The following is a 26487-nucleotide window of genomic DNA, read 5'->3' on the forward strand; positions in this document are numbered from 1 at the left end:
TTCAGAGCTGAATCTGAACCTTCAAATGTCATAACATTTTGTAGTACAATGTGAAACAATAAAAATTATTTAAATCTATTAATTTTTCTGCATGACACAACATCCACGGTGCCACAAACATAAAAGCTGCTTTTTAAAACCTTCAGTTTGAAACGAGATTCTTCAGGTTAAAGAAATGAGATTTACACTAAAGTCCATCTCACCAGATTCCTGAATTTATTATTGTTTGATGCTGTTGAGGAGAAAATAATAAAATTAACATTTGTCAGTTTTTTTAAGCAATAAAGCACTGATTTGACTGTTCTGGACCCAGTATTGGCCAGAGGACGACTCTGTGGCACTGAGGCTCAGCGGCGCCACCATGAGGTCACAGTTTAAACACTCTAATTGATTATAATGATTATTACTGTGGAACCAGAACTGAGGCTCAGTCGGATTCAGTGCATTTTATGGGTCATCAGCTCTTTGTTAATCATTGAAATTACCATGGAAACATCCCATAATATCAGCTCCAACCAACAGATTTAGACCAGAACCAGGAGAGTTTTGAAGGTTCTGATCCATAAAGATCAAGTTGATCCAGAACCGGTTCTGGTTCTATCAGCTCCTCATCCTGACTTTCTATCAATATCAACCAATCAGAATCAGGATGGGCTGATCCAGATCATGTTCTGGTTACCAGGGCAACCAGCTCCACCAATCAGATCTCTTCTAGTCAAACTCTGAACCAACCAGGTTTCCTGTCTGTTAAATCAGATTTAATGGAAAAATCATCTGATTATTAAAATATTCTGTTATTAAAACTCATCCATCTTCATTCGTCTCCACAGAACCGTTTCCAGTCTGGGCCAAAGTTCTACTGGTTCTACCGGGTCTACTGGTTCTGGCTCTGGCTGCTGCTGGAGTTTCTGTTTATTTCTGGCGCCGCTGGAAACCAGGTGAGTCTCTAGAGCTGCATTACCCATAATGCCTTTGGTCAGGGTCTGTTCTCCTCCAGCGCAGGGCTGGTGCATTGTGGGTCATCAGCTCCTGGTGCATTGTGGGTCATCAGCTCCCGGTGCATTGTGGGTCAGTAGCTCCCAGTGCATTGTGGGTCAGCAGCTCCTGGTGCATTGTGGGTCAGCAGCTCCTGGTGCATTGTGGGTCATCAGCTCCTGGTGCATTGTGGGTCAGTAGCTCCCAGTGCATTGTGGGTCAGCAGCTCCTGGTGCATTGTGGGTCAGCAGCTCCCAGTGCATTGTGGGTCAGCAGCTCCCAGTGCATTGTGGGTCAGCAGCTCCTGGTGCATTGTGGGTCAGCAGCTCCCAGTGCATTGTGGGTCAGCAGCTCCTGGTGCATTGTGGGTCAGCAGCTTCCTGTCTCTCTTGAGGACAAACAGAACCTAAAGAGTCGGTGAGGATGGAGCAGAGCTTGGTGGGTTGCTGCCAGGCAGCAGCTGGTTCCACTTCATCACCAGATCAGGGGACATGGACACATGTCTCTGTCCTCAGAGAGTCCTCCAGGAGACACAGGGACAGGGAGGAGACGGTCATGAGACCATCTGCTGCTGTCTGTCCAACTCATCTTGTCCTCTGTTGTCTCTCAGTCCCAAAACAGGTGAAAGTGGAACCAGGGGTGGAGTCTGTCCTGCTGCCATTTAAAGTCCCACGCTGCCTGTGGGTCTGTAAATACAGACGGTCTGTGGCTAAAGTGGAGTGGAAGGATGGAGACAACAGGAAGGTCCATGTGTATCAGAACGGTTCTGATCAGCTTGGAGAACAGGACGAGATCTACAGAACCAGAACCAAGATGAACCTGTTGAAGAATGGAGACCTCAGTCTGACTCTGAGACGACCCACATATGAAGACGGAGGGACCTTCACCTGCAGCGTCTCCAACAAAGACAAACACGTCCTGATGGAGAAGCAAGTCTGGCTAAAGGTCAAAGGTCAGTGGTTTAAATTTATGTTTAGAGGTCAACCAGAGGAACTATTTGGGTCAGAACCAGTTCCATCTTTTCTCTGAACTGGATCGGTTCTAGTTCTGGTTGTGTCTCATTGATGAGTTAATATTGACATGTAGCTGGTTCTGGTTCTGAACCATTTAACCTCTGACCTTCATCAGAACCCTGAATCCTTCCAGAACCAATCAGAACTGGGCCTCAGAGGTCCAGAACTTCCAGCTGGTTCTGGATTGTTCTGGATCTCTGCTCAGCTCCAGAACCTCCAGGTTCTGTTGGCTCCAGAACCAGCCTGGTCCAGTAGCTCCATCAACCCGTCCAGAACTCAGAGCTTCATGTCCATGTGGACTGAAGGACGTCCTGATGTAGGACAGAACCAGAACCCTGACAGAACCGGCCTCAGTCCAACTGGACCTTCTGTCTCCAACAGAGGACAGGAAGTCCTGAAGTTCTGCTTCCTGTCCTCTGATTGGTCCACACTGAAGAGACAGAGCAGCCTGTCCTCTGCTGGTCTCCATGGAGACGTGTCCTCGTCTTTCTGCCAGTCTGAGTCCAACTGGAGACACAGAGTCCAACAGCTGCTGTCCTCAGCTTTCTGCTGTCCTCACTGAGGACATTCTGTCCACCTGCTGCTGGTTGGACACAGCAGAGACAACAGTGTCTCTGTTCAGTGGAGACATGGGACACATTTCAGATGGAACCAGTCCAGTCAGAGGACATGTCCTCAGAGCTGCTGCTGTCTGTCCAACTCATCTTGTCCTCTGTTGTCTCTCAGTCGATCAGGTGAAGGTGGAATCAGGGGAGGAGTCTGTCCTGCTGCCCTGCAGAACCACAGAGGATCTGGATGGAGACGTTAGAGTGGAGTGGAGGGACGAGAGATATGATGATGTGGTCCATGTGTATGAGAACGGTTCTGATCATCCTGGAGAACGGGACCAGTTGTGCAAAACCAGAACCAGCATGGCTAAAAACCTGCTGAAGACTAAAGACCTCAGTCTGACTCTGCAATGGCCCGAAGTGAGAGACAGAGGGACCTACAGCTGCAGAGTCTTCAACAGAGACGGAGACGTCCTGATGGAGAAACAAGTTGATCTCCAGGTCAAAGGTCAGTGGTTTAAATGTGATGTCATTTTTTTCCAATCAGCTGATTGGTTCTGATCAATAGTGATGATTGGCTGATCGGAAGGTCAAAGGTCAGTGTGATGTCATGAGTGATGAAGATGAGGAAGCAGAGCAGGAGGAAGAGGTCCAGGACAGACGGGGACACAGAGTCCAACATGTTGGACCTTCATCCAGTCAGAGGACATGTCCTCAGAGCTGCTGCTGTCTGTCCAACTCATCTTGTCCTCTGTTGTCTCTCAGTCCCACAGCTGACTGTGGAATCAGGGGTGGAGTCTGTCCTGCTGCCCTGCAGAACCACAGAGGATCTGGGTGGAGACGTTAGAGTGGAGTGGATGGACAGCAGATACAGGACGGTCCATATGTATCAGGACGGTTCTTATCGGCCTGCAAAACAGGACCCGCTCTACAGAACCAGAACCAGGATGGATGAAAACCTGCAGGAGACTAAAAACCTCAGTCTGACTCTGTCATGGCCGACTGATGGAGACAGTGGGAGATTCACCTGTAGAGTCTACGACAGTGCAAGAATCACCCTGATGGAGAAACAAGTTCAGCTCCGGGTCAAAGGTCAGTGGTTTAGATGTATTTTTCCAATCAGCTGACTGGTTCTGATCAATAGTGATGATTGGCTGATTAGAAGGTCAAAGGTCAATGTGATATAATGAGTGATGAAGATGAGGAAGCAGAGCAGGAGGAAGAGGTCCAGGACAGACGGGGACACAGAGTCCAACAGCTGCTGGGGACAGTCTGCAGCTTCCTGCTGTCCTCACTGAGGACATTCTGTCCACCTGCTGCTGGTTGGACACAGCAGAGACAACAGTGTCTCTGTTCAGTGGAGACATGGGACACATTTCAGATGGAACCAGTCCAACATGTTGGACCTTCATCCAGTCAGAGGACATGTCCTCAGAGCTGCTGCTGTCTGTCCAACTCATCTTGTCCTCTGTTGTCTCTCAGTCAAAGAGCAGGTGGAGGTAGAACCAGGGGTGGAGTCTGTCCTGCTGCCCTGCAGAACCACAGAGGATCTGGATGGAGACGTTAGAGTGGAGTGGAGGGACAGAGACAACAGGAAGGTCCATGTGTATCAGAACGGTTCTGATCAGCCTGGAGATCAGGACGAGTTCTACAGAACCAGAACCAAGATGGATGAAAACCTGCTGAAGACTAAAGACCTCAGTCTGACTCTGAGACGACCCACTGATGGAGACAGAGGGATCTACACCTGCAGAGTCTCCAGAGACGGAGACGTCCTGATGGTGAAACAAGTTCAGCTAAAGGTCAAAGGTCAGTGGTTTAAATGTATTTTTCCAATCAGCTGATTGATTTTGATTAATAGTGATGATTGACTGATTAGAAGGTCAAAGGTCAACTTTTGTACTGAGTGATGAAGATGAGGAAGCAGAGCAGGAGGAAGAGGTCCAGGTCAGTTCTGGTTGGTTCTACCAGAAGAACCAACTGGATCAGTTCTGGTTCTGATAGCAGGAAGAGATGAAGCAGAGGAAAGAAAACGGTAAAAAGACGAGAGAGAGCAGCTGGAAGGACAACCAGGAAGGTAGAGAGAGAAACATCAGAGCTGCATTCAGGATCAGAGGAAGTTCCTCCTCCATCTTTCTCCACCAGAGAGAATAAATGAATCCTCCACCTCACTGAGGACGTTCACCATGTGGATCACTGGGTGAATGAGTGAATGTAGAGTGAATGAGTGAATGTAGAGTGAATGAGTGAATGTAGAGTGAATGAGTGAATGTAGAGTGAAGAGCTTTGGATCCTCTGACTTGATGAGTTCAGGTCGTTACCAACATCTGATGCTGATAGATTGTCTCTCTAACTGTCCTCTGTCTCCTCAGCAGGGACAGTCCAGGTCCAACCAGAGGACATCATGGAGCCACTGCTGGCTGATCAATTAGTCTGATCAGGTTGATCATCTCTGATCATTGATCCAGTCAGACTTTGGATCAGAGCCGATCTCAGTGAAGGTTCTGATGGACCAACAGAGACACTTCCTGGTCCTCTGGTCCAGTCTGCAGCCTCTTATTGATCACTATTGATTATTGATGACAGAATGAAGATCTGAAGGAACTGAATCATTTCTGCTGCCTGAGGAACCAGTTCATGACTGGAACTGGAACTGGTTTGGATCCATCAGGGAGGAGAAGAGTCCAGTCTGACCAGAACCACCATCATCCTCCCCCAAATCTCTGAACCTTTTGCTTCCAGTCCAGAATCTGGATCTTTAACTGTGGCTCCTACACCAATCGATTACAGATCTTTAAAAATCTGACCTGCTGGTTCCAATTTTGGCCAATACCATTTTTTTTTATCAGAAATGTTGCTACATATGGGGAGAGAATTGCCCTTTTCACACTGTAGGGTCTGGCTCGGTTCGGCCCGGCTCGGTTTGACCCGGTCCCATTGGTGCCATGGCCCTGGTCGTTTTGCGTTCATCAGGATACGTCACGTAAATCGACCCGTTGCTAAGGCTACCGAGGCGATCTCCCCAGCGACTGCAGAACAGTTTTCTTCTTGGGTCCCGTCCTGCTGTTTCTGTTTGCGCTCATGAGCGAGGAAGGGAAACATTGACCTTCACATTTAACCAAAAATAATTCTCATCTGAATGTCGTCTGTGAGATGGACTCGGCCAGCTGAACTGCTGCTGGCACGCGGGATTTCCCGCCAGAGGCAGAAATAACTTGGTTTACATCCTGAACGACTTCTGATCGGTTCATTAGAGAAATGTTATTTACATTTTCCATTAAATCTTTGGCTGAAGAGGCAAATCTATTCCCAGTGTAGAGTAAGAACAGATTATGACGGAAATTTATTGATGCAGCATATTGAAATGACAGCCATGGAGAAAGTCCAGTTCTCCTCTGACCCAGAGATCTGGTCTTTGTCCCGCCCCCACAGCCAATGAACCAATCAACAGCTAACTCCAAACCGGCCCTGTCTGGCCGGCCCAATTGGAACCACAGCTCTCTGGGTTCCAGGGAGCCGGGCGGTACCGGGCTGGAAGTGCTAATGCAAAAACGGTCGGCCCGGGTCCAGCTGTGCAGCGCGAAAGGGGCTAGACCAGGGCTGGGCAGTCCTGGTCCTGGAGGTCCGGTGTCCTGCTACTCTTTACGTCTCCCTGGTCCAACACACTTTAATCCAACAGCTGAATCACCTCCTCAGGTCAGGCAGGTTCTCCAGAGTCCTGCTAACGACCTCATTACTTGACTCAGGTGAGCTGAAGTAGAGACGCATCTAAAAGTTACAGGAGGCCCTGCAGGCCTGGACTAGACGGACCTGACCTGGTGGGCCGGTCTGTCAGTCACATGTCTCTGCAGGGCAGAAGAGAACAGATTTATAAACCTTCACTGAGGAAGATCAGATCGGCTTCATCTGTAAATATCGGCTGATCACCAATATTCCAAAGTTAAAGAAATCAGAGCCAATAAAACAACTGGCTGATAAATCAGTTCACCCACTTCTGACCAGAGAAAACCTGAAAGGGTTCAGTGAATGCGCATATGCAACTGGGGGGTTCGGTTCCTCCAAAAAGGTTAAGAACCGCTGATCTAAACTGTCCATTTGGTTTCTATTGCTATATGAATCCAGCCTTATTAATGTGCTTTCAATACAAATCATAGAAGCTTCTTTATTTCACATTTTTACTTTAAACATAATTTGAATATAAAGTGAAGGTACTAAAGCCAGGAACTTTTACTTTGCATAAAATACAGAATTATAACTTGATTACAGATTTATGCTCACTAAATATGTTCTGACTGAACAAAAATATAAACTCTCCATGTCAAATATAAAAGTTTTATGAACTTTTGTGTATATATATATAAACACACACTATACAGAGAAAGTCAAAGTATATTTCCAGTAATTCCTGATCTTCATATCAGTATTGGTGACATCGTGGTTCAGCTGTTTGCAGCAGATTAACAGCCATGATGGGGTCAGGATGAGGATCTGATTCTGACCCTGTTGGCTTCCCGTAGCTTTACAGTCTGAGGTCTGACGTTGTTCTGACTGATCAGCTGTGTGCCGCCGGTCTGAGCCGGTCCTCAGATGGACGATGAGGAGGATCTGCAGTGGTCGGTCCGGTGGTCTGATATCCGTCACTGAGCCGATCAGCTGCTGCTGGACGTCCCTCCATCCAACATCTGAGGCTTCGTGACATAATGTGACACTTTGGGGCCTTTTACTGTCCAGCTGCTGCTCAGTGTGTCTGGTCACCCAGTGGACATGTCCCACAATGCACTGGGTAAAAACTCACTGAGTGTTGATGCTGACTGACAGCAGGCTGGACTAAAATCATAGAGAAACATTACAAAATATCAGCAGCAGCTCATTTACAGTCATTAACTCCACATGGCAACAATACATATTTATACTTTGGTTCAGTATATTTTATATATCTTTTATATCTTTTATGTCTCATTTTATTCATTTCAGGAAAAATAATATTTCAGTAATCTGGTTCTCTATAGATTATTTTTACCATTAATCAAGTAATCCTCTCTCTCTCTCACCTTCTTGCCTTTTGCTCTGAAACGGTTTCTGGGAGGAGAAAAGCAGATGAAACCCTTTAAACTTCAGCGTCTTGCTGTTAGCGCTTAGCAACAGGTGGAAGTGAGAGGCTGCCCACCACAAATGATGACCTGGGCGAAACACCATGTGATAAATAATATAAACAATTTAACGAAGCTTCAAGTCGGGTCAATTTTCCTCGAGGAATTTTAATAATCGAGGTTCTGGGATCATTCGAGGAATCGTTGCATCCTAATTTGTTGTATGTTGCATTTATGTTAATGTTTTAAAAAACATAACTTTGAATTTAAAACCTTTAAAACCTTTGATCTGACTTATTACCAAAAGGTCATTAAATAATTTGGTCACTAACAGAATTATTCCATATTTAGTTACTGAGGCTCTGGACTCAGTTTCTATGTTACCAAATACAGTGTTCATATTCTGTGCTTGTATATCTATAATCATCATTTTTGCTCATGTTTTTGAATATTTTCATGTCTTGTGAATGTTTTCGGCGCTTTGAGGCTGAAATGAATCCGTCTGGTTTCTGAGTTAATCTGGATGTTTGTTTCTGCTGATCCTGTTTTTCTCTTTTCTCTGAACATTCAGGATGAAGAAAGTTTTATTTTTGATTTGACTCCATTTACTGGATGTTTCCTGAATCTGCAGAATCACCTTGACAATCATTTGAATTATTGATCCATCCTCATTTTCAATCAGCTGATCTCTAATGACAGATGAACTGATTGGTACTGAAGGTTAAACAATATTTATTTAAATAAAAATATCTGTTGCAGGAATTCATGACTAAACAGTTTTTATATTAATTTGATGTGTTTTCTATGATGTGACTTAAAATAACATCTGATTTTCCTGATAAAAGAACAAATCAAATTCCAGACTTTAGTAGATTTTTTATCTCCCTTTTATAAAAAAAAAGAAATTGTTTTTCAAAAACTTTGTTTTATTTACTTATTTATTTCAACCATCCCTTCAGGGACTTGACCTGAATTCAACGTCCCACTAGATACGAAAACATTCTGGTTCTGGTTCTGGTTCTGATTGAACCGACTTCACTCTGAACTACAGAAACCAAAACGGTGCAGTGATGGGAAAACATCCAGATTTTCCACAAATGTAATCCTCATTAACAGAACAATTTATCACCCAGTCCTACTTTTTTCAGTCTTTCTCTGTAAATGACAGTTTTAGTTTTTAATCTCATTTCTGGGTGAATTTATTGTATTTATTTTTGCTGAGTTTTGATAATCATGTCTGCTAAAATGCCAAGATGTGCTGACTAACAATTAAATGTGTGATAATAAATAGTTCAGAAAACGTCCATCTGTTTTGTGTTTTACTTCATTTCATGTTGTTTTTCCAGGATCATGTTGTTGTGATTCTCTCTTCAATCATTTTCACCACATTTTGCAGAGTAAAACTTCAAACTCTAACATTTGACTGTCGGTCCTGTTGATCTCTGATTTCACACAAACATCATAAAACTGATTCTGTTCTTCATTTGGTCATAATTTATCCAATAAACTGATTTTGTTGTGAATTTTTCACTGATTCCTTTAAATTGTCCTTCACATTAAAGTCATAAACCTGAACCAGGATCGTTTGCAGACGTTTCAACAGTTTCATCAGTTTGACCTTCTGACCCGGAGAAGGTCAGAGTTCATGTTGGTCTGAATGAAGGACAGTGTCCATCCAGCAGGACAGAGGAGGACAACATGTCTTCAGGTCTGATGTGTCCTCAGCAGATCTTCATCACTGCTCTGCATCATCGTCTTCATCGTCTCAGCAGGGATGAAGGTCAAATGTTGATTTTAATTCTTACGTTTGATGGAAAATAAAACTCAGGAAGTTCAAAACCGCTGATCATTTAATTCCATCTGATGAACTTTTCTACTTCTGAACATTTGAGCTTTTTATGAACTGAACTCAGGTTTTAAGGCTGAATGAATCTGAGAGATTTATTTTAATTAAACAAAAAAAAAATCTGATTCTAGAAACTGATAAACATTCAGCTGATTCTTTATTATTTACATTCTGCTTCCTGTCGGGATCCAGATTCACATTATTATAAACTAGTAAACATGTGACGTCATGTAACCGGAACAATCTACAATGGAACGGTTCACAAATAAACGTATCCAGGTGTTAGAGTGGCCTAGTCAAAGTCCAGACCTGAATCTGTGGAAAGAGCTGAGAACTGCTGTTCACCAGCGTCTCCTTCCAGCCTCACTGAGCTCCAGGTGTTTTAAGGAAGAATGGGGAAGAATTTCAGTCTCCATGTGCAAAACTATAGAGACAAAACCAAGAGACTTGCAGCTGTAATCGCAGCTCAAGGTGGCGCTACAGAGTATTAACAGTAATATTGCACATCACTCTTTGCAGTTTTTTATTTGTTAAAAAAGTTTAAAATATCCAATAAATTTCGTTCCACCTCACGATTGTGTCCCACTTGTTGTTGATTCTTCACAAAATAATAAAAAGTTTTGGATCTTTAAGTTTGAAGCCTGAAAAACGACAAAAGGTTGAAAAGTTCAAGGGGTGAAAACTTTCACAAAGCTCTGGATGAGAGCTTAACTGTGAGTTTTGTTTGTTTCATTTCTGCACAAGGTTCCAAAATCAGGACCAAATTTAAGCTCCGACACCAAATGAGACGTTTTACTCTGTTCTGTAGGAACCAATCTTCATTTCCTCTGTTTCCATCCAGCTGCAAACAGTGCGACACAATAAACATCCTGTAGCTTTACAGAGCTGAGCAGGAAATAATTACAGCTAAATGAGCTGATTGAGTGAAGAAAAACTTTATATTAATTTAAACTTTAGTAACAATAAACATCCATCATGAACATTATGATTGAAAAGACAAACATTCAGTGGCTGGAGGCTGAGGAACATTTTGCCCCTGCAGCTCCGTTTTGCTGACTGGAGGTTTTTAAAAAGCATCTAAAAACATTTTTATGTTCCCAGGATTTGATCTCTTTATTTTTGTGTTTCTTCTGGTGGTTTTGTGTTTTGTAGAGTTCTTAAGGTTGATTTTTATATACAAAACGCTTTACAAATAAACTTTACTTACTTATATTTTAGAAAAAGCACCTTCATCTCGAAGCATCATCTATGAATCAGGCGACACAAAGAGTTTCATACAAAAATCAGAGGAGAAAAAACAGCTTTGAAAACATTTAGAAGAATTAGAAGAACATTTAAATTTTTCAGTGATCAGAGGATAAATTCAGTTTGGATCTCTGCCTGTGATCATTTATCATCGGAACAAATCAACACGTTCTCGTGTCGCTGGTCTCATCCTGCAGCCGGTTACGGCTGAACCGGGTTACAGTTCCTGCAGAGAAGAACCGGGTCGGTTCTGGTTCATCCTCAGCTACACATGACAGACTGACTTCAGATGACCTGAGCTGGAGGAGAGGAAACACAGAGGTCAGAGGTCAAAGTGAGACTCTGAACATTTAAAATAACAACATTAATTTACTTTGTTTATAACTGAATCAGCGCTTGGCGATAAAAATCTAAACTCTTAATCCAAACTATCAACAATGAAACAAAAATAATTTTGTGTTTGAATGAACCAGATCTTCATGTTGTGACGTCAGGCTGTACTTGACCCTTGACCTTGCAGACCAGCAGCACTAGATTAACAAAATTTCACATCCTGCTGCACCTTACGCTGCTTTGTCAGTGCTGCCTTCAATGAGTGTGGGAAATGTTGGTATCAAAGAGTCGCATGCGGTTCGCCTCCCCACCCACCTGATTCTCTGGATCAGTTCTGATCAGTTCTGAGTCTCTGGCAGTTTGTTCCTCTCTATGTGAGCCTGAATCATTCAAACTGAGTTGATAAATGATGTTTTCCAGCTAAAATCAGGTCCGTTTAACTTCCTGGTGTTGTTTCTAACAGCAGAGCAGCTGGTCGGACCGTTACTTTCCTGCTGCTCAGTTCAGTTTCAGCCGGTTTAGACCGGATCCTCTGTGAGAAGTGGAGCCGTTATCTGCAGGACGGCTCACACAAAGTATGGGTTTTACCAACTAAACACTTTTTTACCTCTTATATTCTACTGTAAGAAAATGTAGTAATTTGACTCCACTAAACATAATCTACCAGAAGTTGTCAGATCATAATGTAAAACCTGAAAATGTTTAGATTTGTTTACCTCCAGGCTTTATTAAAATAGTCGTCTATGAAAACAGGAGTAAACACAATCACCACAGGTTATGTAGAAAATGTTACAAAATGTTTGTTTTTAAGGTGTAAAATGAAAAAAGAGAGATTTAATCCCATCCTATCACTTAATATAACTTTATTCCATCTTAGTTTCTAAGATAAAACCTGTCAGTAGAAACAAGAGTGAAGTAGAAAACAGAGCCGATAAGTTAAAGCTGCCGGTTCCTCCTGCAGTGAGGCAGCAAGGCAGCAAGGCTGCAAGGCAGCAAGGCAGCAAGGCTGCAAGGCAGCAAGGCTGCAAGGCAGCAAGGCAGCAAGGCTGCAGCAAGGCAGCAAGGCTGCAAGGCAGCAAGGCAGCAAGGCAGCAAGGCTGCAAGGCAGCAAGGCAGCAAGGCTGCAAGGCAGCAAGGCTGCAAGGCAGCAAGGCAGCAAGGCTGCAAGGCAGCAAGGCAGCAAGGCAGCAAGGCAGCAAGGCAGCAAGGCTGCAAGGCAGCAAGGCAGCAAGGCTGCAAGGCAGCAAGGCTGCAAGGCAGCAAGGCTGCAAGGCAGCAAGGCAGCAAGGCTGCAAGGCAGCAAGGCAGCAAGGCAGCAAGGCTGCAAGGCAGCAAGGCTGCAAGGCAGCATATCCGGGTTTAGATCCAGCAGTCAGAGGAAACAGATTTTATACTAAAACGGTTTGCCATACAGAGACTCGCCCTGTCGGAGCTGAGAAGAGGGTCAGCGAAAACAACCATGACGTCACAGTAAAACTATGAACATCAGATTCTGGTTTCCATAGCAACACAGAGAACAACATCTGCATCGAGCAACAAACTGGAATCTGATCCAACATGAAGCTCCGTTAAAATCCACCAGAGATCTTCAGACTTTAATTAGGACATAAAGACGGACAGCGGCCAGATCTGTGAGGAGCTCACTGCGCATGTCTGGGTTCTGCTGTTCTTGTAAATCACGTGACTTCAGTAGAAGTGAAACTGATCTCATGAGGTGTGGCTGAGTTTATTTCTGATGTTTTCTTCATCTGATCTGTTGAAACTCATCAGGTTGAATCTGCAGCTTTTGATCCTGAAAGCAGAAAAACATCAAACTGGAATCTGTTCATGCTGACGTCACTGGAACCAGTTTAGACCAGAAACTGGAGCCTGAAGCAAACAGGAAGTCAGAAACTTTAAACTGGATTCTAGAAACTGATAAACATTCAGCTGATTCTTTATTATTTACATTCTGCTTCCTGTCGGGATCCAGATTCACATTAGTATAAACTAGTAAACATGTGACGTCATGTAACCGGATCCTCCCGCTGCTGGAGTTTTCACATGGAACAATGCTGCCACCTGGTGGCCAGACATGAACACTGCGCTCTGTTCTAGTGGAGACTCAGGTTATTAGAGGATCCAGGGAAAAGTTTCTGCTTCAAACTAGTAAATGTAAAAACTTCTCTATCAGGACTGAACTGATGATCTCTGTTGTGACGTCACTAAGCTCAAAAAGGGGGCGGAGCCTCAGTTTATCATCATCAGGCCAGGTTTCCTCTCCTCTCCTCCATCTTATCTCCTGCAGCAGAAACAGTTTAAAGATTCAACGTGTTTCTGGGTCATTTAGTTTCCTGGTGATAAATTATTTCGTTCTGCTCTGAGGCTCAGTGTGTAAACAGTTCCAATAAATTAGCATATTGTCAAAACATCAGTATTTTTGTCACTTATTTCTAAAAGAGAAACTTTATATTAGAAAACTACGGTGGCCCTGAGGTGCAAAGCACTACAACTTTAACGAAGCACAATTACAAATACAAAAACACTTCAACAAAAACACAACGACATTAACAAAATGGAAAAGGTAGGTTCCAGTGGGCCCTTTTTACAGCCACACTTTTTCCTTCCACTCAACTTTCTGTGAATCCATTTGGACACAGCGCTCTGTGAGCATCCAGCTCCTTTAGACATTTTGTCTCCTCCTGGTGAAGGATGTCCTCGTCTGTCTCCTGTCTGTCCATCGTCTCCATGATTCTGTCCTACAGACGGACAGAAGAAAATGTCTGCAGCTGGTTGGACTTTATTACTTTTATTAGTTTACTTTCTAAAATAACAGATAAAAACATTAAACTGTCTCATGATGCTCTAATCTCTCCCGATGCAGCCGAGTGCTGCGGCTCTTCTGACCTCTGAATGACCTTCAGGATGAGGGGAATAAAAGATCTGCAGCTTTAGATATGAATCATATTCACCACAAGCTTCAAATAAAAGATTTAAACTCAGAACCTGAATAATGTTTCACAAATATTATTAAATAATATTATTAATAATAATTAATCATCTCTGAATTTAACCCTTCAGCTCTCAGGTTTCTACTAAAAGTTTATTTCTGAGACATTAGTAACGTGTAACTCTGCTGGTCAACACTCTACTGGTCAACACTCTACTGGTCAACACTCTACTGGTCAACACTCTGCTGGTCAACACTCTACTGGTCAACACTCTGCTGGTCAACACTCTGCTGGTCAACACTCTACTGGTCAACACTCTGCTGGTCAACACTCTGCTGGTCAACACTCTGCTGGTCAACACTCTACTGGTCAACACTCTGCTGGTCAACACGCTGCTCTGCTTCTCTGCTCTGATTCCTGCTGGACATCAGCAGACAGCGCCTCCTGCTGGACGTCTTGATATGAACGTCTCCATCCTGTTGGGCCGCTACTAGTATCCTGCAGTGTTTATGTCGGACCAAAGAGCATTATAGAGTGACCTCTGAGTGACCTCAGTGTGACCTCAGTGTGACCTCAGAGTGACCTCAGTGTGACCTCATGGTGACCTCAGAGTGACCCCTTCCTGCTCTGGTCCAGCTCTGTCTGCAGACGGATTCTCCTCCATTTTTAACATCAGGATTGTTTTTAAATCATTTCCTGGTTTAGATCTTAGATTTAATGAGGTTAAAAGTTCTGAATGAATCTAAATTAAATTTCTTCTGCAGCTTTTGATTGGCTGAAGCTGTGAATGATGTCACACCAACGGTCCAATCATCTGTTTCAAAAACTCTGAGTTTAATTTATCTCATCTAAATGTTTTAGTTTATATTTTACAAACGTTATTTGCATCTATTTGGTGTTTAATGAATATAATCTTTAGAGCTAATGAGTGAGTGGTGGTACCGGAGGTGGACCGGACCGGGTCGTTGGGTTTTTCTCTTCATCATCAGAACCGGAGGAGAGGTTCAGTGTTTAAAGCAGCAGATCCTGGTTGGTGAACTTTGACCCCGAAGGTGACGACATGTTTATCACAGCAGCATTAAAGCTCCAGTACCAGGTCCAGTTCTCCAGAATAAGAGTGTAACTGGACCACAGAGTAGAGGTTCTGGCCTACAGAACCTCCTGGAACCAGAACCTCCACAGAGTCCAGACCAGATTCACTGCTGCTGTCTGAACTGAAAACTAACTGATTAGTTCTGGTCCGATTGGTTCTGATGTTTCTGAACGAGGAGAAATTAAATCTTTCCAAAGTGGAGATTTAAAAATACTCAGTTTGTTCAAACGTTTTAAACAGTCACTGCTCCATCTGTCCACTAGGGGGAGCACGTCTTCCTTGCAGCTCCCTTCAGATCTTTCCTCTCTAGAAGAAGGACGCAGCATGACACCTCCTCTGCCGTGCTCTCCTGGTCCATCCCTCTCAAACTGTGAGCTCCAGAGTCCTCTGACCTTCACTGTCCCGCCGCCATCAGTCCAGCTGCTGTGAGTTAAAACTGGATCCAGCGGAAGCAGAGAGACGTCATACAGCTGCAGGACTCCGGCCCCTGGAGAATGGAGCAGGAAACCCCGGGTTCAGTCTGACTGGCCAACGTCACAATGAAGAGCTGAACTTTCTGAGGAAAGTTGTTGTTTTTTCCTAAAAGGTTTTCTAATTTTATTTAAACTTGTTGATGATTTACTAAAATAAATGAGGAAAAATAGCAAAGCTGAATATTTTTTTATTTTATAAGGATTTCCGGGATGTGTACCTGCAGTGTTTGTCCACCAGGTGGCAGCAGAGCCTGGATCACCTGTAGAAATTTCATCCTGTCATCTTTTCATCCTGCTGAACTTCAGGAACGTTGAAACATTTTAAATGTTCTAAAAGCTTCATGATGATAAATGATGTTTGTCTCTGGATCCCATCAGGCAGCAGGTTTACTGATCGATTATTGATCCTCTGGTTGATCAGACATGACGCCTGTAACTCACTGATGGTTGATGGTGAAACATGAAGGATCCATAAAGCTGCAGCTGGAGCTCAGAGGAACCAACTGGATCTGAACCAGTGAATCCCTCCAGTCTGATCCAGACAGAGTCACTGGGAGAACTGGAGTCACTGGGACTGGGCAGATATCCATCATCATCATCATCATCATCATCATCATCATCATCATCATCATCATCATCATCATCATCATCTGATCTCATGTTTCATTATTTAGTTTATTCTAACATGTTTTATGCTAACTTAGCATCACTGCTAACTGTAAGCCTTCCTGTTAGCAGGAGCTTCACATGAAGCTTCTTCTCTCCAACCAGAGATCACATGATCGATGACATCATCGATGTCCGGATGATCATGATGATCCGGATAGGGATCATTATATATATCATTATATCATTATATATATATATATATATATATATATATATATATATAAAAATTCCCTTCTCACCCTCCGCGGGTGGTCTGTTTCATCCTCTGAGCTCTGTCCTCTACCAGAGGCCTGGGAGCTTCAGGTTCTCCTCCAGTATCTTGGCTGTGCCTAGAACTGCACATTTCTGGACTGAGATGTCTGATGTTGTTCCTGGGATCTGTTGTAGCCACTGCTCCAGTTTGGGGGTGACTGTCTGCCCCGAGGGCCCCGATGACCACAGGCACCACTGTGGTCTTCACCTTCCAGGTCTTTTCCAGTTCCTCCCTGAGGCCCTGGTATTTCTCCAGTTTCTCCTTTTTCCTGATGTTGTATCACTTGGTATTGCTACATCCACCACAACGGCTTTCCTCTGTTCTTTATCCACCACCACAATGTCCACAATATATATATATATATATATATATATATATATATATATATATATATATATATATATATATATATATATATATATACACACACACAAATGTTCATAAAACTTTTATTTTTGACATGGAGAGTTTATATTTTGTTCAGTTTATTTTTATATTTGTGTGAACAAACATTTTCTCACAGTGAATAAATCTATGTCTGTTTTCATATTTCTATGTCTGTTTTCATATTTCTATGTCTGTTTTCATATTTCTATGTCTGTTTTCATATTTCTATGTCTGTTTTCATATTTCTATGTCTGTTTTCATATTTCTATGTCTGTTTTCATATTTCTATGTCTGGTTTCATATTTCTATGTCTGGTTTCATATTTCTATGTCTGGTTTCATGTGAATCACATCAACAGATCATCTGATTGTTATAATTCAGTAAATATTCTCGTTGTTCTTCTCACGTCACCAGAGTCTGAGATCAGCTGCAGGAAACATCTGAACTGTGTTTTTCTAGAAAAGCTTCTGTAATCTGTAATCTGCATCAGATTACAGATTATCTCAACCTGCTGCTCTGGCATGTCTGCTGAAAGGAAACGTGTCTGAGTCTGTTCTTCAGTCAGTGGATCCTTTATCATTACAGCTCATTTTAGGTTTTTAGGGATTATTTATGGAATCTACAGGGATTAAGATTAATTATAACTAGAGATTAAATTTGGTTCTGGATGTTTTGACTCTTTAAAGGTTTTATTGGCTCCAGAGGCCTGAGAGAGGAGATAGATAGATAGATAGATAGATAGATAGATAGATAGATAGATAGATAGATAGATAGATAGATAGATAGATAGATAGATAGATAGATAGATAGATAGATAGATAGATAGATAGATAGATAGATAGATAGATAGATAGATAGATAGATAGATAGATAGATAGATAGATAGATAGATAGATAGATAGATAGATAGATAGATAGATAGATAGATAGATAGATAGATAGATAGATAGATAGATAGATAGATAGATAGATAGATAGATAGATAGATAGATAGATAGATAGATAGATAGATAGATACTCGGTTCTTTCTGCTCGCAGCCCAACAGGAAGTGATTTTCTGCCCGTCTGTGGAACCAGAACTTCTACATGGTTACAGAAACTCACATTTCTCCACTTCTGCTTCAGTTTTTAGCCTCAGCTTTACTGGTGAGTGTTGGGAAGCTTACTGGTGTTACTGGACTTCATTTGATACCAGTTCTGGCTCAGTTTACACTGGATGTGTGTAAACCAGAATCATTTGGACCTCTTGACCTGAACATCTGCTCCATTTCAGACTGAATAACCACCGTGTTGTTCTTCTCTGTCCTTCCCCGGCCGTATTTGATCCAACTCGACTTCTTACTCCAGGAGACGGAGCGGATCGGGTCAGGCTGACGGATCGGATACCAGCATCAGTAGCTGTAAGGATAAGCAGCTACTGATGACGGCTGAAAGTTTAAAAAGTTTATAGTTTGAGTCCAAATTAATGTAAGTGCTGCAATGTTCCAGTTTGACCACATGGGGGCGGTAATGTGGAAGTTCACAGATCGTTGGGGTTTAATTATAAACTGATGTGAATGAAAAGGTTCGGTTCGTTTCCTGGTTGTTTCTGACGGTCAGATTTATGGAACCGGATGAAACTGAACATGTTTAGTTTTCCTGTGAATCACTGAGTTAATATTTAGTTTTATAATTTCCTGTCTAACCGGCTTTAGTTCATCAAACATGAATAAATTATTGGTGATAAATTCTCCATCAGATTCATCTGAAGTGAAAATCAGAACTGTTTCTTTATGCTGTTATGAATCCATGACTGAGTCTATAAACTGGAAATAAAACAGGTTTCCTCTGAGTCAGCATGTTTACCAGCTTCAGGTCACATGACTTCACTAAACACTGAACAGCTGAACGATGCAGAAAGGAAGATTTTATCTTTTATGTCCAAAATTAACTCAATAAAAAGTTTCTGATGAAACAGTCTGGACTCAGTTACTGTGAAAACTAAAACTAAATGTTTATGTAAGACAATTAAACTACAGAAAGGACAGAACCCAAAACAATAAACAGTTACTACAATCATTACTTTATAAACTTAACTATAGACTTAACTATAGAGCATGTCTGACATCGTCTAGAAAAATGTTTCTACGTCATGGATGAGCTGCTCTGAGCTGCAGCTGGGATTTGCTGTTTGCTGCTGATCAGAAGCATTTTGTGGATAAAACAAACATTATTTTTCTAAGTTATGAGAAACTTCTGTTAGAATCATTTGAAGGCTCAGAACCAGTCCGGTACCGGTACCGGTCCACATTCTCAGGGGAGAAAACTCACCTGGTATAAATTACATTTTTAGCTATTGGAGTTAAGATAAATTAATTTAATCAGAGATTGTCATGATTATGTGTGTATATCTGCACCGATGGCAGTTTTCTGGCCGATCCCTCGTTACCGATATTTAAAAAGCCTGAGCTGCTGATTTTTATTTTGGCTGATATACATTTTTTTCTCTGAAATGTTGCTAAATATAACATGAAAGTCTCTGAGTTGCATCAGGTGAATATTGTTATCAGTAAACGTTCAGACCTGGTTGGTCTGGCAGTCAAACGTCTCACTGCAGAGCAGAAGAGGATGATGCTGAAACCTTTGCTGATGAAGATCAGGGGATAAGATGGGCTTCATGTGTATCGGCTGACCCCGATCCCCCAAAATTAAGGAAATCGGTGCCAAGAAATCATCTGGTGGATAAATCAGTTGGCCAATAAATATATTCTATATTATACATGTATATAATGTAAACAGCAGTAAGTTTATAGCAGGTGTGTGAAGGATCTAATGATCGGACTGCTGACTGCAGCCAGTCCACATTGTTAGCAGAACTAGAGGGACCCAAAACCACATTTGGCTTTGGGCCCCATGGAGGCTGGGGCCGGCCCTGGTGTACTTTAACAATGTAGGTTCTACGGGGTGACATTCCTGACAGCATCCAGTTGGCATTAAATCAAAGTTCAGCACAAAGAATGTCCTTGTTGTGTCAGAGCCTTGATTTACCAGCTGAAATGTCCTTGAATAAATTGACCAGTGAAAAAGGTCAAACCAGTTCCAGCATGTATTTATCCATAAGTTGCAGTGTGATCGCCCTCTGCTGGTGGAGGCAGAGTATTTACTCTCCAACAGGCTCCCTAGAAAAGGACCCACCATCTCTGACTCTTTCCTGGATTCAACAACAAGAGAAATGATGAGTTCAAACCGTCCTGCTGTTGATCAGGGTCGGTTCACTGAGTTAACCGAGGGAGTCGGTTGATTCAGGATAATAGTTAACTGGTTCTGTGAACCGAGAAGTCAGGATATGTTCAGGTACCCAGAACCTTCTCACTTTCTGAAACAGAAACATCAGAGAGGCGTCTCATCCGTCAGTCTGTTACTGAACTTTGTTCCCAAAAACATGACTGTCAGGTTCTCTAAATTCTCCCCAGGTGTGTGTGAGTGTGTGTAACAGGTGGAACCACCAGGTGGAACCACCAGGTGGAACCACCAGGTGGAACCACCACCAGGTGGAACCACCAGGCGGAACCACCAGGTGGAACCACCACCAGGTGGAACCACCAGGTGGAACCACCAGGTGGAACCACCAGCAGGTGGAACCACCACCAGGTGGCACCACCAGGTGGAACCACCACCAGGTGGAACCACCAGGTGGAACCACCACCAGGTGGAACCACCACCAGGTGGAACCACCAGGTGGAACCACCAGGTGGAACCACCACCAGGTGGAACCACCACCAGGTGGAACCACCAGGTGGAACCACCAGGTGGAACCACCAGGTGGAACCACCAGGTGGAACCACCAGGTGGAACCACCAGGTGGAACCACCACCAGGTGGAACCACCACCAGGTGGAACCACCAGGTGGAACCACCAGGTGGAACCACCAGGTGGAACCACCACCAGGTGGAACCACCACCAGGTGGAACCACCACCAGGTGGAACCACCAGGTGGCGCTCCCTCCACACCTTGAGCTCCCATGAATAGGAAGCTGTCAGGCTGGTGGCCAACCGTCTATTTCCTGTGTGTTTGACCAGGTGTGTGTTGGTCCACATGCTCCACCTGTTTGTCTGTTTTGTGGTGAGGAGGAAACTTTTAATTGGATCATTTTAAGTCATGGTGGTTTCACTGGGCCTCACTGTCAGTATTGATGATCCGGTATCATCAGCTGGATGTGCGGCTGTTTGCTGCAGGTAGACTTTGTTTATTTTTAACTGGACTGAATGTATGTTTGTGTTTTTATATAGTTTATATTTGATAGAGCTGCACCAGATCTGATAAATGATCCTTAGACCAGGTTTGGTAAATCAGAGTTCTGGTTTGTGCCGTACAGGTCTGTAGTGTTTTAGGTTGGTTTCATAAACATTTGGTCATTTTGGTTTTTTCAGTTCTGTTGCTGCCCCCTGCTGTTCATTAGAGTCTGATTTTCTGTTTTCTTTTTTACTGTTGTTTTTGGGTCACTTCCTGCAAATACACACCCTCTTTTATTTTGTAGTTATTAATATGATTCATTTCATGCTGGCTGTTTATTGCATTGTGGCTAAAAGTGGCCGTAACATGTACCTGGTTGTGTCCTGTCTGTCTCTGTGTTGCCCAGCAACAGGCTGGAAACCTGTCCAGGTGACCCCGCCTCTTGCCCTTTGACCTCTGGAGATGGGAACCAGCAACCTCACAGAGAACAAGGTGTTTGGTGATGGATGGATGTTTTTATCTCAGTAACATGAAAAACATGAAACATGCCGCAGGAATATCCTGCCAGTTCTCTCTCTCTCTCTCTCTCTCTCTCTCTCTCTCTCTCTCTCTCTCTCTCTCTCTCTCTCTATATATATATATATATATATATATATATATATATAATGAGCTATGCATATATTAGAGGTATATGTTTGAGTAAAATGAACATTTTTCTTAATTCTATGAACTACTGACATGTTTCTGGAAACATTTTGTATTTATTTGCAGAAAATAAATGATCAAAATAAAAAAGATTCAGAGCTTTCAGACCTCAAACGATGCAAAGAAAACAAGTTTGTATTAATTTAGAAACAGCAGCACTAAAGTTTTAACTCGGGGAGATTTCAGAAATCAATATTTGGTGGAAAAACCAGGATGTTATGCATCTTGGCTGTAGGGTTACGGTTGTTGGCCTTATGCCTGAAAAGGTCAACCAGAAATTGACCTTTTTGGCACAAAAATTCAAGCAGTTGAACTTTGACTTGTTACTGTCCATCTTCCTCTTGATCACATTCCAGAGGTTTTCAATGGGGTTCAGGTCTGGACATCAGTCGACTCTTGAATCTTCCCAGAACTGATTTCAACTGCAGAATCCTGGTTTTTAAATTCCCAGTTGAATCCAAACTGGTTTTCAGGTTTTCCATCAAGCCCCTTGTAGCAGGAGGTAAGTTGGCTAAAACCAGGTCACTGAAGAAAACGACCTGAAGGAGCTGCTTTGGTTTCACACACTGAGGGATTAACAGGTTTATTCTGAGGTTTAGGTTTAGTTTCCTTCACATGTTGCAGAAAAGTTTCCACTGCTGAGCCACAGACAGACAGACAGACAGACAGACAGACAGACAGACAGACAGACAGACAGACAGACAGACAGACAGACAGACAGACAGACAGACAGACAGACAGACGGACGGACGGACGGACGGACGGACGGACGGACAGACAGGAACATCATGTTCAGGCTGAAGCTGCTGAGGTTTTAACAGTTCAGACATTTAAAATAAAAACAGTTTCAGGAAACATGAGGCTGAAACATTAAATACATTCATGAAGTTTTACAGAGAAGAAACTAAAACATTCAGATGGACATTTTCCTGGACCTGAAGTTATTTTTAATTCTGCTTTAATTTATTGTCAGAATCAATAATCAGATTCTTCTGAACATCTTTATCATGTCTACAGTTTATAACAGAAAGCTATCAGAGTTATATAACTGATCCAGTTTCACATCATCAACGTTTTCTGCAGTTTCAGCATCAAAGTTTTTCTTCTTCTTCTGTCCTGGTGGCGTAGAGAACAGTAGTGAAGCAGCGCCGCCTCAGAGCTGCAGAAGAAGAAAACATCACGTCACTGCAGCTGAAGCATTTAGCTAAGCTAGGCTAGCCTCTTTAGCAGCACTGCTGTTAGCACGGCTAATGCTAGCTGACTAGCCTGAAGCTAACTGTTGCTGCTGCTAACAGATGATGAGCTATAAATGACTCAAAGCTTCCTGTCAGTAGAAATGTGATTATTAGATAAATATCATGGATCTGATCAGATGTTTCTGTTTCCATGTTCTGCTGATGGAATCTGGATTCTCTCTGGATTCTTCCACCAGATGTAAACGTTACATTAATCTGGTTCTCCTGCCATAATGTGATGCTGCAGGAAACTAAACTCTCTGATTCTCATCAGGATGAACTGAAGAGGATCTGAATGCAGCAGAGATCAGAACCTCTAAGCTGATCATGTTTTCAGAGCAAAGTTTCCTCTGAGCTGCAGCTTTAATGGCTGAACATGGTGAATGTGTGAGAATCCACTGATCTAGAAATGTTCATCTATACCGGCTCATTCTGCCCCCAGTGGCCATTAAGAGAAATGCAGGAAAACCTGGACAGACATTCAGTTACAGAGAAACAGGATCAGAATGACAATAGATAAAATACATATATCTATAAATGATGAGTTAATATGAGTTTCCCTTTTCCTGAATATTGTAACATTGGAGCTGAACTGCAGCCTTAGAGCAGTTTGTCTGCATCAGGAAGTGTTTTCTGTCTCTAGCAGCTGAAACCTCAAAGCTTCTCACCTTTATTCAGCCAGTGAGACGTTTCCACATCACAGTGAGAAGCAAACAGTTTGTCAGGTTTGAGTCGGCAGCTGAAGACCAAACCACAGCCTGAGGCTCAGCCTGCAGCTGCTGGCAGCTGAAGCAGCTTCACATGAACAACAAGCTGGTCTGTGATGATCATCACAGCCTGACAGGATCGTTTCTCTGAGACGCTCAGAGAGGAACGAACCAGGACTGACTGGTCAGAGACACTAAGTTCACTCAGTGATTCAACACAGATTCAGACTCGGTTTATTTTACTGATGGACAACCAAACATTTACTGGATTTAGAGATAAAACTGGGTCTGAAGTGAATATCTGGATATTTAAAAGAATTAAATATTAACATGTTAAAGTCGATATAAACTCATCTTCTGTGTCAGTTCAGATTAAACTCTTGGTTCTCATTTAATTTGTTTTTGTTACTTTTCTTTTTCACAATGCTTTTGTGAACAAAAATCTGTCAAACTGCTTTTTTTTTTCCATGATTTGATCCATCCATCTTCTTACACCTTGTCCTCAGTGGGTCAGGAGGTGCTGCTGCCTCTCCACCTGACGTTCCGGGTGAGAGGCGGGGTCACCTGGACGGGTCACCTGGACAGGTCACCAGTCTGTCGCAGGGCAAACAACCATGCCACACACACTCACACCTATGGGCAATTTGGAGAGGCCAATTACCTGACAGTCATGTTTCTGGACTGTGGGAGGAAACCGGAGTACCTGGAGAAAACCCACCATGCACAGGGAGAACATGGAGACTCCATGCAGAAGACTGGGAATCGAACCCAGACCTTCTTGCTGCAAGGCACAGCTCTACCAACTGCACCACTGTGCAGCCGCTCCATTATTTGATTTTCTTCCTAAAATAAAATTTCATTTGATCTTAATTTCTCCATATCTAATATTTTCACATCTGACCCAGTTAAAAACCTGGATTCCTCCAGTAGACAGTAATGGTTCCCAGTTTGTCCATTTCCTGACTCCTCTTCTCAGTCTTCATCAAAAACCAGGAGTTTGATGACTTTTATCTCTGATGTGAATAAAATCAGCTTAAAGGTTCAAACAGAACTGGAGAGTTAAAGAGTTTCAGAATATAAGAACTAATTAAACATGTTTAAATGTTCCTGCAGTGAATCTGGTTGGTTCGCGGCGTTGCCATGGCAACCAGAAACAGGAAGCTGGACGACCTCAGAGTCTGTTAGTGTCAGTTAGCAAAAACCACAAACTGCTGCAAAGAGTCAGAGCAAAGTTTAACTTTAAGCTGCAGCAATAAACTGAAGACTACAGAAACTGACTGGAATAATTTAGTTTTAATTTAGTTTGTATAACATTTTTGCTCAGTTTATGTTAGAATAACTCAGTAAAATAAATAAAACCTCACATCATAACATGAAAATATAATATATTAGAACAGGATTTCATTTGATAAAATACTTTGTAGTACTTAGCTGATTAAAGGTTTATTGATATATTAATATAACTGATTATTCATAAAGTGACATATTTTCTTGTGGTTCAAATATTTGAAATTGTAAAACTATCAACCTTTATTGTCTGGAGATTTTGCACAAACATATTTGAACATCTAATTGATGAATGAACTTATAATAGAAACTCATCCAGATTCAGTTCTTTAGTTTTTAACAGAAGAAATAAACAACATTTTTACCTTCATTTGATTTGTTTCTCTTTTCTTCCTGCTGTGATATTTTAACATCAGTGAGATTTAATCTTTCTCTTCAGCTCCTGGTTACCTGGAAATAGATTATTTATTATTATTTTATTCCTGCTGACAAATAATTAGACTTATTTTAAATATGAAAACTAAATGAAACATAAAAATTCAAACTTAAAATATTTAGAGTTAATATCTTTATGCACCGTGTTGATCTCACCTTTATTTTTCCTCTAATGTGACGTTTGACCAGTAAACCAGAGAACCAGAACAAAACCAGCTGATAGAGACGAGAGACCATAGAGGAGAAACTGGGGAGATGAAGAGGATGATATGATGGAGGAGACGGAGAGAGTGGTGGGGACAATGTGGTTGATGGTTTCTCTAAAATATAATTTTTTATTAAATAATTGACCAACAATTTCTAATGAAAACCAAAGTTAATCAATATTTTCAGTCCTCCGACCTTTGACCCGGATCCAGCGGATGGAGACTCTCCATCCTGACCGCTGATGCTGCACTGGTAGAGGCCTTCATCAGAGCTGGAGACATGGAGGAGGGTCATGTGACCTGATGGTCCATCACCAATGAAGGAGCCATCTTTATAGAAAGCAGCTGGGAGGTTGTGGGCTGGACTCTTTGCTCTGCAGCTCAGAGTGACGTCATCTCCCTCCATCACAGGGAGGACAGGACTCTGCAGGATCACTGATCCACCTCAACACAGAGACAAACTACAGCATTTCATCCATTTCCACACAGCAACACTAACTCCACAGTCTGATCTTACCAGAGACAGAGAGCTGGATGCTGCTGCTGCTGCTGGGGGAGGATCCAGATGTGGACTCACACCAGTACACACCAGAGTCATCAGGCATGATGAAGGTCATGTTACAGGAGGAACCATCAGCTTCTCCCCATCCATCTTTACAGTCAGACAGTTTCCTGCTTGTGTTTCTCCTCACAGTTCCTCCATCAGAGATGTTTCCATCCTCACAGCTCAGAGTCACTAATTCTCCTTCAAAGAACTGAGATCTGCTGGGACTCACAGTCAGACGAACTGGGAGAACTGGAGATAAAATTTCAGTTGTAGAAAATATGTTTCAAAACAAATATT

The 26487-nt window shown here is 42.5% G+C and overlaps 2 protein-coding genes and 2 long non-coding RNA genes across 6 annotated transcripts in view; 1 reads left to right on the top strand and 3 right to left on the bottom strand.

The window, feature by feature from the left end:
- LOC103460740 (low affinity immunoglobulin gamma Fc region receptor II-like) overlaps nt 1–26487 on the bottom strand; it is a 121635-nt gene that overhangs the window by 94697 nt on the left and 451 nt on the right. The window lies entirely within an intron of this gene.
- On the top strand, nt 7–8930 carry LOC108165996 (butyrophilin-like protein 2). 3 transcript variants are annotated; one of them, XR_014084611.1, is made up of 7 exons: nt 7–938; nt 1586–1927; nt 2715–3044; nt 3302–3628; nt 4019–4345; nt 4909–6041; nt 7022–8930. XR_014084611.1 is itself a non-coding variant. In XM_081599309.1 (6 exons), the coding sequence occupies exons 2-6, from the start codon at nt 1789–1791 to the stop codon at nt 4971–4973; spliced, it is 1188 nt and encodes a 395-aa protein (XP_081455435.1). In that variant the 5' UTR covers nt 7–938; nt 1586–1788; the 3' UTR covers nt 4974–8930. The 3 variants fall into 3 exon arrangements, 2 of the variants coding, with proteins under 2 accessions (XP_081455435.1, XP_081455436.1); XM_081599309.1 differs by having other exon boundaries at nt 4909–8930; XM_081599310.1 differs by having other exon boundaries at nt 4912–8930.
- Nucleotides 8532–16332, bottom strand: LOC145548600 (uncharacterized). The gene is made up of 3 exons (XR_014084612.1): nt 14923–16332; nt 12695–13788; nt 8532–11016 (listed from the first exon to the last, which is right to left on the bottom strand). It is a non-coding gene; the product is annotated as an uncharacterized LOC145548600 (long non-coding RNA).
- LOC145548471 (uncharacterized) lies at nt 22341–25434 on the bottom strand. Its single transcript, XR_014084482.1, has 2 exons — nt 25368–25434; nt 22341–22932 (listed from the first exon to the last, which is right to left on the bottom strand). It is a non-coding gene; the product is annotated as an uncharacterized LOC145548471 (long non-coding RNA).

This window comes from Poecilia reticulata, chromosome 18, assembly GCF_904066995.2.
Source record: "Poecilia reticulata chromosome 18, P_reticulata-male-v2, whole genome shotgun sequence".
In the NCBI taxonomy this organism is placed as follows: domain Eukaryota; kingdom Metazoa; phylum Chordata; class Actinopteri; order Cyprinodontiformes; family Poeciliidae; genus Poecilia; species Poecilia reticulata.